The following is a 13,484-nucleotide window of genomic DNA, read 5'->3' as shown; positions in this document are numbered from 1 at the left end:
GAGGTATTTGGGATGCGTTATAATATTCCTGCCAAATGAAACCCTGCAAGTGACAGACCGATGGTCTATAGGTCTGATGAGTTACCTCTCCAGTTTCCCCATAGACAGACAAACTGACTTAATTAGTTATAATATAACTTATTATAACTATAAGTTCACATTAAGAACAGCATGTTCAGTCAGTTGATGAATTTCATAGGAGGCTGTTATCCTGCTATTGACACAATTGTAAACAAATGTTCACAGTTGGAAGGATTCCCTTTAACAGAGCAGGGTTAAGCAGGTTTTTCAGATGGGTTTTACATTCCTGACAGTTCTCAGATCAGTAACTGTGTGACACTGATAAAAGAGACCAAAGCAGGGACTTGGGCAGACACTTTATCTCTGTCTTTTTTGGCTTTAGCTCCAAGTTTCACTCTGTTTCTAGACCTCAGGCCCAATGCTTAATATGTTTATTCAAACTGATGACACGCCAGGCAAGAAAAATCTAACCATTCAGAGAAGAAACGTATGCTGCCCATTTGGAATGATAGCAGGTGGTGGGAGGAGGGAAACAGAAGGCAGGGATGACTAACAAAGATGACTAAGAGATGTTTTCAGGGAGGTTTTCCGTGTCATTTGTCTAGCTCACGTCTGGCCCATCAGCTGACAAATATACATTTTGTGAAGTTGATGGTAAGACCGCTGGTGAGATGACTGGTGGTTATTTATAAGGATGGCAAAGAGTCAGCCAAGTATGAGTAGTAGAACACTTAATATGTATACACAAAATATAGACACATACACACATGCTGAGATCGGTGCAGCTTAAAGACGAAGTAATGCAATAAGTTTCAGTGTTCCAATCAGAAATTCTGTAGATTTCTGGGGAACAATTTCCAAAATTGACCAGAATGGGCAAATGTTCAGTTTCACAAACTACAACCTGTAATCAGCAGTTCGGGTTCAGAAAGATTCTTTTTTAATCAGACAAGGAAACGCATCAGTGCAGTGAGACAGCCAACCACACGTGTTCACACACAAGCATGTCCTCAGTGTATAGTATGTCAAAAAATGAATTAAGGCTCACCATCTGTAATATGAGAAACAGGAACAGCAAGTGCTTGGTACGAACGTAATCCAATGTTTTAAAAAAAAAATCAGGATTAAGTTTGAGAAAAGAAAACCCTGCTAATGCAAATTTTGGAGAAAATACTGTTTAAAGGTTATTTATCATCAAAGTTTCCCCATGAACACAAAGTTACATTTTTCGTTTAGATCCAAATTACACTGATAACACTAATAACACTGATTTTGCTTGCTGTCTTAGAGAGAAAATCAGAAATATTGGATTTGTCTGAGAAAATCGTAATCTCTAACAAATAAGCACTATATTCACTGCTCCTGCAATGAGTCTCTGATTAGCTTGTAGATAGTGAATCCTCAGGATGGACAAGACAGGCCAGCAGTTATGAACTTACTTATTCTATGTATGGAAAAATTGCAACTATTCTCAGATGGTGTGTTTCTCTCAGATGGACAGCAATATTTGTTAAAAAATGTGTTTGTGAAACGAAACCTCATTTTAACAAGTCATAAAAAAACTGTAGAATTTCTCGATGTAAACCTAATACTGCTTCCAGTTTGCAATGTATGTTATTATATACTGCTATGAATGTGATGTAATTTCTTTTTGCATTTCTTTTCTGGCTACCCGCTTTTGCAATTATCCAGCCAGACTTTAGATTAAATGGCTGTACACATAAGTGAGAACAGCTGAGGTATCTAAACACATTATGGGGAAACTGGACGGTGTTTCTAAAGCACATCATCCAACGACTACAGATGATTGCAGATAAGATCACTATTCCACAATCACACAGGCTCCATATTCTTATCGGTGCTCACACACATTGGAAACCAGACAGTTTTATTTGGATTGGCTTTTAATTAGGTGCACTGCCTAGAAAAAATGGGTTTGAACTGAATGAATTTTCTTGTTGGTTTCTGATGACAGCAGGCCAAGACGATGCCTGTTTATTATAATCTGAAAATCATGTTTTATCAATTTACTAACAGCCTGACAGATATTTAAAGGATGTTAATACTGAAAGACATTCCCTGATATCTGGTGCAATCTTTAGTAAGAAATGCCATTTGTAGCCTCGTTCATTTTTAGCATTTATTTTTTATTTTTGACAAAGTCAGGTAATGTTCCTAAGGGGGATGATCAGAGAAAAACTGGATTCATCTTCGAAGACACAATAGTTCTGTCATTGACATGAAATATATATTTGCAGAAGATTTCACCTGATAACAGCAAACTACACAACACTATAACGATGTGATCAGGTCATATCAAGCTGTATATTGATCCCATGAACATTTACATTTTTTTTATTTAGTTTGTACTTCAAATTGACGATTAGGCTCCACGCTTATTAAACAGATTTACTTAAAGGGACACTATGTAATAAATTAAGTCATTTATTAGCTCAAATCAACATATTCATTCATAAGTTAGTCCTCATTGGTGTAAAATGATCTCTGTCAAAAATCTCACTTATCCTCCTGAGTGAAGAATAACTAGTCTGTATCTACATAGAGCAGGTAAGCTCTATGGAGGCTGCCATGTCCTTCCGGTCTATGAAAAATGACGAAGTGCCGAGAGGGACATAAAGCACTTCGAATCGCGATTTCCCCACCAGGCCTACAAGCAGAAATGACGTCATTGTGACGTCATTTCCGCCAAATGGCTTATTACAGCCGCTAATGCTAAATAGATTTTATTCCTTGGCACATATGTCTTTGTGTTCATTAGCTTTCTTTTTGTAAGTGCATCATCTTCTTCTTTTTATTATTATTCCTATGCTCCCCCTGGATATCTTCTTTTTGGCGTTATGCTCACATTTGTAAACTGTTATTTTGTTGATTTACTAATAAAGTTTAAAAAAAAAAAAATGCTAAATAGATTTTATCTCGTAAATGATCCCACTAATAATGCATTGATTGTTACCAAACTTCTGTTGTAGTACACATAGGCTCTTAACTCACAAAACGAGGCATTAGAAAGTTTGTAAGTTTACCGGGAGTTTATTTACCGCTGCTAATGCTCCTATTGCTAACGCAGGCTAATGCTAACGCTGCGTCGACGTCACTTCCGGTAACTCCCGGAATATGACTAATTGCATTGCTTGCACACCAAAGGAGATGTTATGTTATCTGACATGTTATCTGTCATCTGTATTCATAGTGTTGTTGTATGTGTGTTATATAATCCTTTGTACTGTGTGTCTTGATTTCTTTTTGTTTGTATGGACCTTGAGTCTGAAGCTATAGCTTCTTGAATCTTGACACATTCCGCTTGCCGTAGTTCAAGAAGTTGCAGCGCACATTTGAAAACGTGAGGCGCTAGAGAGCAAATTCATTCAACTTTGCAAAATAAAATTGCACCACTAGATGGGGGAAGAAATTACATAGTGTCCCTTTAAGAGATTTACTTACTTACTTTCAAAATTCTTCCAGCAGATTTAGTTGAACCTGTCTGATGACACTGTTAACTGTGCATATTCGATCTTGGACTTGAAGTGTGTAATTTCAACTCAAAGCTAAAGGCCCACAACCTGGAACTAGCTGTTAGTTATGGTAGTTTCTGATATCGAAACAACCAGATAGGGCCCTTGAGGATTAGTTTCTCTTACGTTTCAACAGAAAAATAAAATAACGGCGGCAACACAGAAGTATACTGATTAACCATAAAAGTTACTGCAATGACAGTGAAAAATGCATCAAGCTTTATCTGATGCGGCATCACTAAAGGGCAGTTCATACTACTGTAGATCCAATTTTTCACCAATCTTGTAGATCACCAACAAAATCCCAATATGTAGGAATACTTAAAACATGGCTCTGACCAACCATCTAAAATTTAATACACACACACACACGCTTTATATAGTTATTTCGACACAAAAGAAAATTGTGTAGTTTGAACTTTCATAAGTCTTATGATAGTAACAAGTGTGATGAAAGCCATCTGCAGTAGAATCCAAGGCCAAAACTAAACGAGCCAAACCTGAAAGTGAACCTTAGAGCAACAAATTCCAGAGCAGATGGAAAGCTCTGGTGGTGCAATAAGTACGTCTGTCGCACGCATTTACACAGGTACAGGTTTGCACTCTGATATCTTCAGCATACGAACATCTTTCAGAAGGAAATTAAGTCTCAGTGACTGACATTTAAGCAAATTCATTGAAGTTATTACATAAGATGTAATTCCATTTCCAGCCTCGAGTCCATGTAATTCCTCATCTTTGGTGAAGAGCTCACTTTCACAGTGATTCAGTGTCAAATATTTTCAGGAGAATTTATAAAAAAAATAGGTTTTGGATAATCAAATGACACTTTGTGGCAACCAGACTGGTAAAACATAGGGCATCAGACGATTGTCTCGTTCATCATCATGTACCTGTGACACCGCCTTCATCAGTTTTGTACATACGAAAACTAAAGTCTGTAATTAACATCACAACTGACATCTAATCCCTGGACAGAGGTATGCAAGCTATGGTGGCTGTTCTAAAAAAGGGGTGCAGATAAAGTTTTGGAGATATTTTTTTCCTGGCTGAAAAAGGGGAAAAAGGTTGAGAACCACGGACTTGGGAGAACAAAACAGCCCAACAGCTTCACCATCCTCCTCCTGTGACTCAGTCCTAATAGAAACAGACAGCACAAGCAGCAGAGCTAAGCTATAATGGCTCCTTCAATCAACGACCATTTAATTTGGCCTTCTTGAGTGGTTTTTTGTGCTCAAAAGTAATAACCATTAGAGAAAATTATGGACCATTTAATGGAGGAACGAAGAGCACAACAATTTTAAAAGAAGAGGCTGTGTGACGATTTCAAGAAAAACAAAGGTGGCTGCAAATGGACAAGACACTTGCTTTTTGACAAAAATCTGACCGTTTTGTCCAAGATGTGTTGAGGTGAGGAAATTATTCTCTCATAAAAAGATGGAACACATTTTCACATTAACCATAATCCCAAGCCAGCAGTTTGTCAGGTTATAGACAGATGACCTTGTCCTGTTCTGCATTGATGTATGTCTTATTGCTTTAGAAACTGATATGATTTTGTGGTACAGATACTTCATTATTCACACAGTTTTTAGTCAAATATAAATGGTTTGTTAGTTGTGTTATTCAAGATAACACCAAGTGGTTACAGTACTGTCAGTGCAATAGAGTGTCTGAAACCAAAGATGAACAGCTGTCAACCCTAAATATCAGAAAAACATGTAAATCTCTGTGTTTTTCAGTGCACGCAAACTGGATTTGGTACAAAACAACCAAGCTGTCAACATGAGGGAAACACTGATAGTATACGTTTTTATATTTCCTCTGCAGATGATGACAAACGAAAGATGCTGTGAGTGAAAAATATACAGAGGAAATAAAATTATGCTGAGGCAAAACAATATAAGGGTGCCTCCTGTTTCAAAGCTTCATTTTTAAAAATTAAACCACATTTAAGTAGAGTAAGAGCTTGAAAATACTTTTAATTCATTCATTCAACCAAATAGTGGTCTAATAAAGATATTTATTCTGTTTTTAAACTTCAGATGATTATAATATTAAGAATTTAAATAAGCATTTTATTTAAATGTACATTTTAATTGTAAGGATGCCCATTTCCTGATCCCATTTCTTGATACATCGTGTCTCGTGATTAAATTTACAGTTTACAATTTAAAACCATTTTCAATCTATGAGATGGAGCATAATCAACTAAACACAGCACAATCTGTTTCTGTTTGTGTTCCTTGTGAAGGACATTTTGTCTGTGGCCACGCACATATTGCATGTGGGTGTACACATCTGTACATGCCACACGTATACACACACAAAGAGAAGCATTTTCACACTGCTTTCACCCGCTGTGTTGAATCTGTACCTATAATCCAGCCCCAGGAGAATGAAAAGGTAATGGTGCGTACGAAAATTCAACTTCCCACACAAGGCGTCGGTGCATCTCTATGTCCACACGATGGGGACTCGAAGAGCGACCATTCATCTAAGTTGCTATATTTCATTTGGCTTCGTTTGCAGACATGAATCAGTCTGCATGTTTGTGTTGACAGTCACAAGTAAAATGTGATACAGACCGCTTAATGCATGTGCAAGCAAATTTTACCAAACGACATAAATTTGGAGGCACTGTGGCAGCAGTACATGAGACAACGTCATTTTGCTGTCAAAAAAGTCTAAGAAATCAAACACTCCGTGTTCTGTCATCATGTAGCATAATATCAACACACAAGGTGCTTAGGTATTCCCACCTTATGTGGTGATATTGCATTACATTCAGACTTTTTTCAAACAATAGCTTGCTACACAAAGACAACAAGTGTCTCTGTGTTTGCACCATTAAAGGATCTCTGAATTTGAATGTTTTTTCCTTTCAGCCTGTGTCTAGTTGTTTCACCTCAAGGGAAATTCGGAATCAGTGCTTTCATGTTTTGTTTTTTTTTCCACCAGGGAGGATGATTCATACTGCCAGCGTGATGATATATAAGCTGTTACCACTTAGTGTAGGTGTCATCAAACATTTGACAATTTCCCTAAATGGCAGCTTTATGGTTTCTAAGTTTATTGCAAACAGATGAAAGTATTGACCAGCTTGTGTTGTCATGACATGTTTTGTATTGATCATTTGTGAGTATCTTGATGATTTCACAGAATCTTGAGGGACTGTTTTCTCACCATGACAGATATCTGTTAGGGAGAATCAGCAGAGAGTCAAGGAAGTGGCTTTACCCTGTTTTCACCTCTGAGCAGCCAAATAAAGATCAGTTATTGGTCCAGAGGCAGGTTTAAGCCACCGTGTGAAGGAGACCATCATCTGACTTGTAATGGCACAGCCCGAGAGCCATTACGTTTCTGATGGGCGACTTAAGCAGAAATCCATTTCAGAGTAGCGTATGAGGAGAGGGAAACTCAGTGGGGGAAGGCTGGGAACAGCAATCTGTTGCGAGTCTATTGTGATAAGGTGTCCACCGGTGGCGTCCACCGACAATTTGCTCCTAAAGGCGTCGTTTTGATGATTACAGGAGTTTATGCTTTAATCGACAGTCCATTTCAAATTGCCACGGCTGTTAGAAGGAGCTTTTTTTTTTTTTTTCAAAAATAAGCCCCACAGAATTTTTTTTTCTAAACATATGTAGCATTTCTCATGCTGCAATAAGACATCTGCAGAGTAAATGTGTGTTCACAAAAACAAGCAGCCACGGCAAAAATAAAATCCAGGCAGAAAATGGCTGCCATGTGTCGCACTACATGGTGCATGTAAGCCCACAGCATTGTGGCTTTGACAGTCATGATCATACACCCCTTTTTCAGTCAAGTGTATTTTCAGGCACTCTCTGTGGTATATTTCTGATGACATGCAGAGTAGTGTTCAACTGAGCTGCCAGACTTTTATCAATTGTAATTGATTGCCCAGCTGCCGTAAAGACAAATCAGCACCTATTCTGGTATTTGATTAATTACGAGATAACTTTTAAAGCAACGTTGCCTTTGTCTGGTCACAGACAAAAAAAAAAAATGTCCTATATGTTTAGTTGATTTTCCCACAGATTAAAAACTATTTTAGAGTCACAAAATTTAGGACTGACATTTTTTCCTGATCCATGCCATCTTGATTTTATTTTTCTTGTAAATTGAAAATAAAGAATGAATTTTAAGTCAATGGAATATCAGTATCAATATCAATTTCTAACTTTTTCTTTCTATTTACAAACCAAATAATCTATAATTGAGTCAAGAGATCCTTCACATCTGAAAATAAATGTATAAATCTCTGTGATTCAAAAGCAAAGTACATTCCAAGTTATTATTTCAAATCAAAATGTGTTCAAGAGATTAAGGTGGTTTGATACTCTCAAACTGGCTTTGACAATGTTCTAAAAGTCTTATAGCCAAGAAAACTTCAATGAAATATTTTCAAATTGAAGTATACACATGTTTCAGGGAAGTTAATGAAGATTCACAATCAAACTGTAGAACCTAAACATTCAACAGAGCGGGGCCAACATGGTGGGAGGAACAGGTTTTGTATCACCTTGATGGATTCCTGACAAAGTTGAGAAACTTTTCTCGTTGGCAAACATTGACTGCGTCCATTTATTATGACTATTCATCCTATTCTTTTTGTATATAAACACCCATGATGATACAACTGCTGTGTAGTTTTATGTTTTTATGTGGGTAGTTTCGGTACAACAATAATGTGGGGACTATTTAATTTTCATGGTTGTGTATTCTACTGGTTTAATTGCATTTTCCTTTGCCAACAGTCCAGAGGCTCTTCAAATAAAGACGGAGAGAATTGAGTGCCAGCTGGCTGTCATAGCCATTAGTCATAAAACGCATTAGGAATGCCACACACATGGCAGCTGTAGCATTCGTGAGTACCAATGGGACACCTCATCAATCTCTATTAAAAACACAGGAAAACCACAGCTCGAAAAAAAAAAGACTTTTTGTTTTTATTTTTGCCGACCTGACACTATAAACCCGAGAAAGACAAAAAAAAAAATCCTATCAACAAAAAGTAATCTTTTGCCAACACATCAACCAAAAAAAGAAAAAAATATGTTTTGTTCAATCTTTGGTGGACTTTATCAGCAGAAGCCATGAGTTCATTGACAGTTAAGGGCTGGATCTCAAGCTGTTCCCATCCCAATCTCGTTCCACATGATTATTCTCAATTTCACAGCTGATGGTTTTTACTGAGGCAGGCGGTGGCAGCCAAATGCCAAAGTACAAAAGAGAGAGAAAGTCAGAGAGGGAGAGGGCCAGAAGACAAGCAGGTCACTCCACTTCATCACCAATGTTTGGGCTGGTAGGGAAGCCATACACTCACAGCTACAAAGATCAATGTGTGGATTTGTAAGTAAATCTGAAAAATTTATATTCAAACCCCTGTATGGTGTCATCAACTTTGAGGGACAAATCTGTGGATATGTTGTCTCTTTCTTATTGTAACTAATCAGTAATTGAACCTATAGACAAACTGCAATGAAAGCCTCCATGTTTTAGGGTTTTACTTTTGTCAAAAGACTAACAGATGACCTGTTGGCTTTGTTATAATGAAACTAGAGGGAGTTTTATGACTGCAGTGACTTTTAAGATATGGAACAAAACTTGGAATTTCAACAATGTTGAGCAGAGAGGAGTCTGTGCCCACAGGCAGTGGAAGCAGAAGGCTCTTAACATTGTTGTTTTTAAAGAAATGGCAATAAAAAAAGGAGGTATGGCAGTGCTATTCTTCTATGGATGTACCCTGCAACATATCGAGTCAATCACTCAAAAGCCACTGTACAACCCTACATCAGTTACAAAAAGATAACTGCCTCTTATTCATTTCAACATCATTCATTAATCAAGAGGCTCCAAAAATAACAAATAGTTTCTATCTCAATCAATTCTTAATTAATCTGCTGTTTGTCTTCTTGATTAAGAAGTTTGCCGTTTTTCCAACTGAATGTAAAATCAAATAGTTTCCTGCAGCCAGATTTATTTTAACATCTTATTTAGCCCAGTTTTACAATAACATTAAAGGGATAGTTCGCCTCTTTTGACATGAAACTGTATGACATCCCATATTAGCAATATCATTTAAGAACATTGACTTACCCCCCGCTGCGTCCTGTGAGCCGAGTTCCAGCCTCGTTTTGGCGTTGACGAAGGTAGTCCGGCTAGTTGGCTGGGGCCACAAAAATAAAGCGTTTTGCTTCTCAAAATAATATGTGTTCAAAAGAATAATAAATTTGCATCACAAAATCATTCATCCAGAAAAAGTCAGACCTCACAATCGCTTGGCGCTATTTTCTCTCTACCTTCATATCAATGCGTGCTGCCACCTGACGATAGCCGCACCTGTTACGGTGTTTACTGCTCAGAAGCAGGGGACTGCTCGGTCTGCACAGTCTACACAGCCCGTAGTGATAGGAAGGGAGAGAGAAAATAGCGCCAAGCGATTGTGAGGTCTGACTTTTTCTGGATGAATGATTTTGTGATGCAAATGTATTACTGTTTTGAACGCATATTGTTTTGAGAAGCAAAACGCTTTATTTTTGTGGCCCCAGCCAACTAGCCGGACTACCTTTGTCAACGCCAAAACGAGGCTGGAACTCAGCTCACAGGACGCAGCAGGGGGGTAAGTCAATGTTCATAAATGATATTGCTAATATGGGATGTCATACAGCTTCATGTCAAAAGAGGCGAACTATCCCTTTAAATAATGACGAGTGACTAAGCATTTTAACAAAGAAGATTGGAAATAAAACAATGTTTGGTATATTTGTTTGATCAACGGCAAGCGTTTTCTTGATTATGAAAGTCGAGGCCGATTTGATCACAAATTTGGTACGAGGATCTTCACTCTGTTCAATCATTGATCAAAGATCAGCTTTGTGAAACAGACTCCTGAATCCCAACAGTACAGGTTTTGTTTCTAGGCAGCTCTCGTCCCCCAGCTTACAAGATATTCACACCTTTTCTTCAAAGCAGTGAGTGGCCTTGCACCATAATTTACTGTACCTTCTTAAGAGCTGTGCGATAACCAGATGTCACAGGTCCTTTGTTGCTAGTCACTGAAATTATTCAGAGATGCTTCGACTGTCTCCTCTCTTACTTTTTGCCGTTCGTATATACTGTAAGTACCAGTCTGCGAGGTGTCATTACATTTCCTACATTTACGTTTAACATAGGGTGCTGTGAGCTTATCTCTGTATGAAATATACTGTAGAGATTCAGTCTTCTGAGAGTGGCGAGTCACACTCGCCACTCTCAGAAGTGGCCCAGCTCTACACAAACCTAAAAGCTCAACAGAATCACACATCCCACAAAAAAAAAAAAAGAAGCAAACTCTCCCAGTCGCACACATGAGGAGTGCTAGTGAAAATTACAGCATCCCTCTGGGGAGTGGGCAGTAAGAGATGTGAGATTTGATGAATGAAGGATGTTTTGTTTGCTGCTTAAATGACTGCTTCAGAGCAGTTGGAAGGAACATTTCAATGGCTGTGCTCGGCAGAAAAGGAGGGCCACCATTTGGAGCCATTTAGGTTTGAAGCTGCCGCAGAGGGGGACAGAGGAGAGCAAGGTCACTTAAAGAGGATGCAGAACATGGTTATGTGTCCAGTGTAGGGTGTTTAAGTCTATATCCTTTGCTTGAATCGAGCAGCAGAATAGTACAACAAGCCAGCACTCAAAGTAATAACAAGGTGACACACACATCTATGGGAAGATATATAAACTACTGAAAGGTGACACATGGAGAGTTTCAGCATTAACTATATATACTAATAAATCTGTTAACTTTTATTTTCATTGTAAAGTATCCACAGCTGTGTAGGAACACAAGCGGAATATGTGTAAGATTAGTATGTAGATAAGTAGGGTGACAACACATATCTACATACTCTGTCGTCCAGACGAGTTTAATTAAGGGTAGAAAGTTGCCCTCTCGTTCGTGGCAGTTTATATTGAGAGCGCCGCATTTCTTTCAAATGGCAAAGACATTCTAGAAACACTTAGTCGACAAAGAAAAACAGCAGGACGTTTCCTAAATCAGTTTAGATAAAAGCCAACCCCGGAATGTAAAAACTGAAATGATTTTCCTACCTGTGTGAGACGGCTGCTCAGTTCCTCCGTCGCCGATGTCCATTTCCAGCTGTCACAGATTACAGCGCGAGCTCAGCTGCCTGCTAAGCGATTCAGTCCAGCGAGCGTATCAAGGAAAGATAAACCACGCGCGTAATGTGCGCGCGCTGGGCCACTGCCGCCGCCTGAGCGACAGAGATACCAAATCACTGCGCACAGGGATGAGAGAGAAAAAGAGAGACAGAGAGAGAAAGAGAGAAAGAAAAGGACCGCCGCGCGAGGTTGTTTCACATGTAAAAACGGTGAAATGAACAGAAACTTTGAAAAGCTGTTGAGTAGAAATGTGGAGGAAAACGCAGTATTCCACGAGCTTTTTCTTATTTGAATAACTAATTGATTGCCTGAGGTTGTTGTACACTAAAAACAAAATATAGCCCAAGAATTAGGAAAAAAAATTAAAAATTAAATTGAAAAAATGTCTTTTATCAAGATCCAGCTCAACGCGTCAAATTTCAAGAAAACGGCGTCAGAGATTGTGTTTCAAACCTCAAAGGATGCACATAGAACAATAAAACAGAAGATCAGCATCCTCCATCGTGTATATGTTATGAAATAAAGTATAGTTTTAGAAGGCAAACAATTCGTGTTATATAAAATAAATAAACAATAAAAGATCATAGCTGCAAACATCACCATAGTTATTCGAGTTTTTATTTTTGCCTTCCCACCTATTTGATAAAGAGGGGCCATTATTTTGAAGCCAGTGTTAAAATGTACATAAGTTGTTTAGAAACCTGATAAACTTTACTCAGTGTTGATTTTTCACATGTGTATTTTTGATGAGTATTGACAGTAATGCTGTAAACACTGGATATTTTTGTACTGTTGTCTCATGTTACTTATGATAAAACCAAAATATATACCATTTTATACTGTATCAGTTGTCTGGTTGGTTTTGGTTCACTCAAACCATTAAAGAAATTATGTTTTGCACTTGCACCACAATTGGGTGGTTTGGAAGAAACGTATTTTAAAAAGTGAGGCAACAAAGGCTGAGATATGTAGAATTTTTAGTTTGCAATATGGATCGATCGCCTCATACATTGTGTCTTACATTTCCCATAATGCAAATGGTTAGCATTTAAAAGCCCACTTCTTGCAAACGTCTCTCCACCTGTTTGGGGCATACATTTTGTGTTGTATATTGACAACAGAATGGAGTGAAACAGACTGGAATAATAGTCCATTCCTCTGAATAAATAAACTAATCAATTAAAGATTTCCCAATGTTCAGTTCTCATAGTTGACATTTGCCTGCTGTGTACACAATATATCTGTGTTGTAGCATTTGTTAATTTAGAACAGTGAAAGTAAATTTTTGAATGCACTCAGTCTCTTTAAAACAACCACTGGCATTTATACGACCTCAAAATAATGCTAACGGATGTATATAAACACGTCCACTAAACCTCCAACCACATAATGGCTTTAAGCTGGAAGATGAATAGTTTGAGGGGTCACAGGACAATCTTGTCTCAATCTGACATGTCACACTCCCCCTCCACCTTTAGGTTGTGTTTGCGTCCTATCACCAGCCACCATTCCCCCATCCCACAACCGTCAGACCACCTCATTAACATTGTTGGGCCATGTTCAAAAGCAGATGCCTGCAGACGTATCTGGGAGTAGTGACACAGGCACATGCCTGTGTGTGCTACAGCCAGCCTAGTGGTGTGTGTTTGGATCAGCTGTCAGCCAGACGGTGATGGATGCACGGTGGAAACATACTTGGAGTTTGAGCTATGTCCTTCACATTGAAGTCTTTTGGCACCCTGCTTTGAC

The 13,484-nt window shown here is 38.3% G+C and overlaps 1 protein-coding gene across 2 annotated transcripts in view; it reads right to left on the bottom strand.

Annotated features, from left to right (window-relative positions):
- The window catches only part of LOC142373632 (zinc finger protein 385D-like), an 82,835-nt gene extending 71,017 nt beyond the window's left edge, over positions 1 to 11,818 (bottom strand). For both annotated transcript variants that reach the window (XM_075456967.1, XM_075456968.1), the window contains exon 1: positions 11,664 to 11,818. In XM_075456967.1, coding sequence (XP_075313082.1) covers positions 11,664 to 11,706 — 43 coding nt within the window. In that variant the 5' untranslated portion in view covers positions 11,707 to 11,818. The remainder of the gene's footprint in view (positions 1 to 11,663) is intronic.
- Positions 11,819 to 13,484: the final 1,666 nt, after the last annotated feature.

This window comes from Odontesthes bonariensis, chromosome 23 (assembly GCF_027942865.1).
Source record: "Odontesthes bonariensis isolate fOdoBon6 chromosome 23, fOdoBon6.hap1, whole genome shotgun sequence".
NCBI classification, from domain to species: domain Eukaryota; kingdom Metazoa; phylum Chordata; class Actinopteri; order Atheriniformes; family Atherinopsidae; genus Odontesthes; species Odontesthes bonariensis.
Note: the sequence above shows the minus strand (reverse complement) of the source record. Positions and strands in the feature narration are given on the sequence as shown.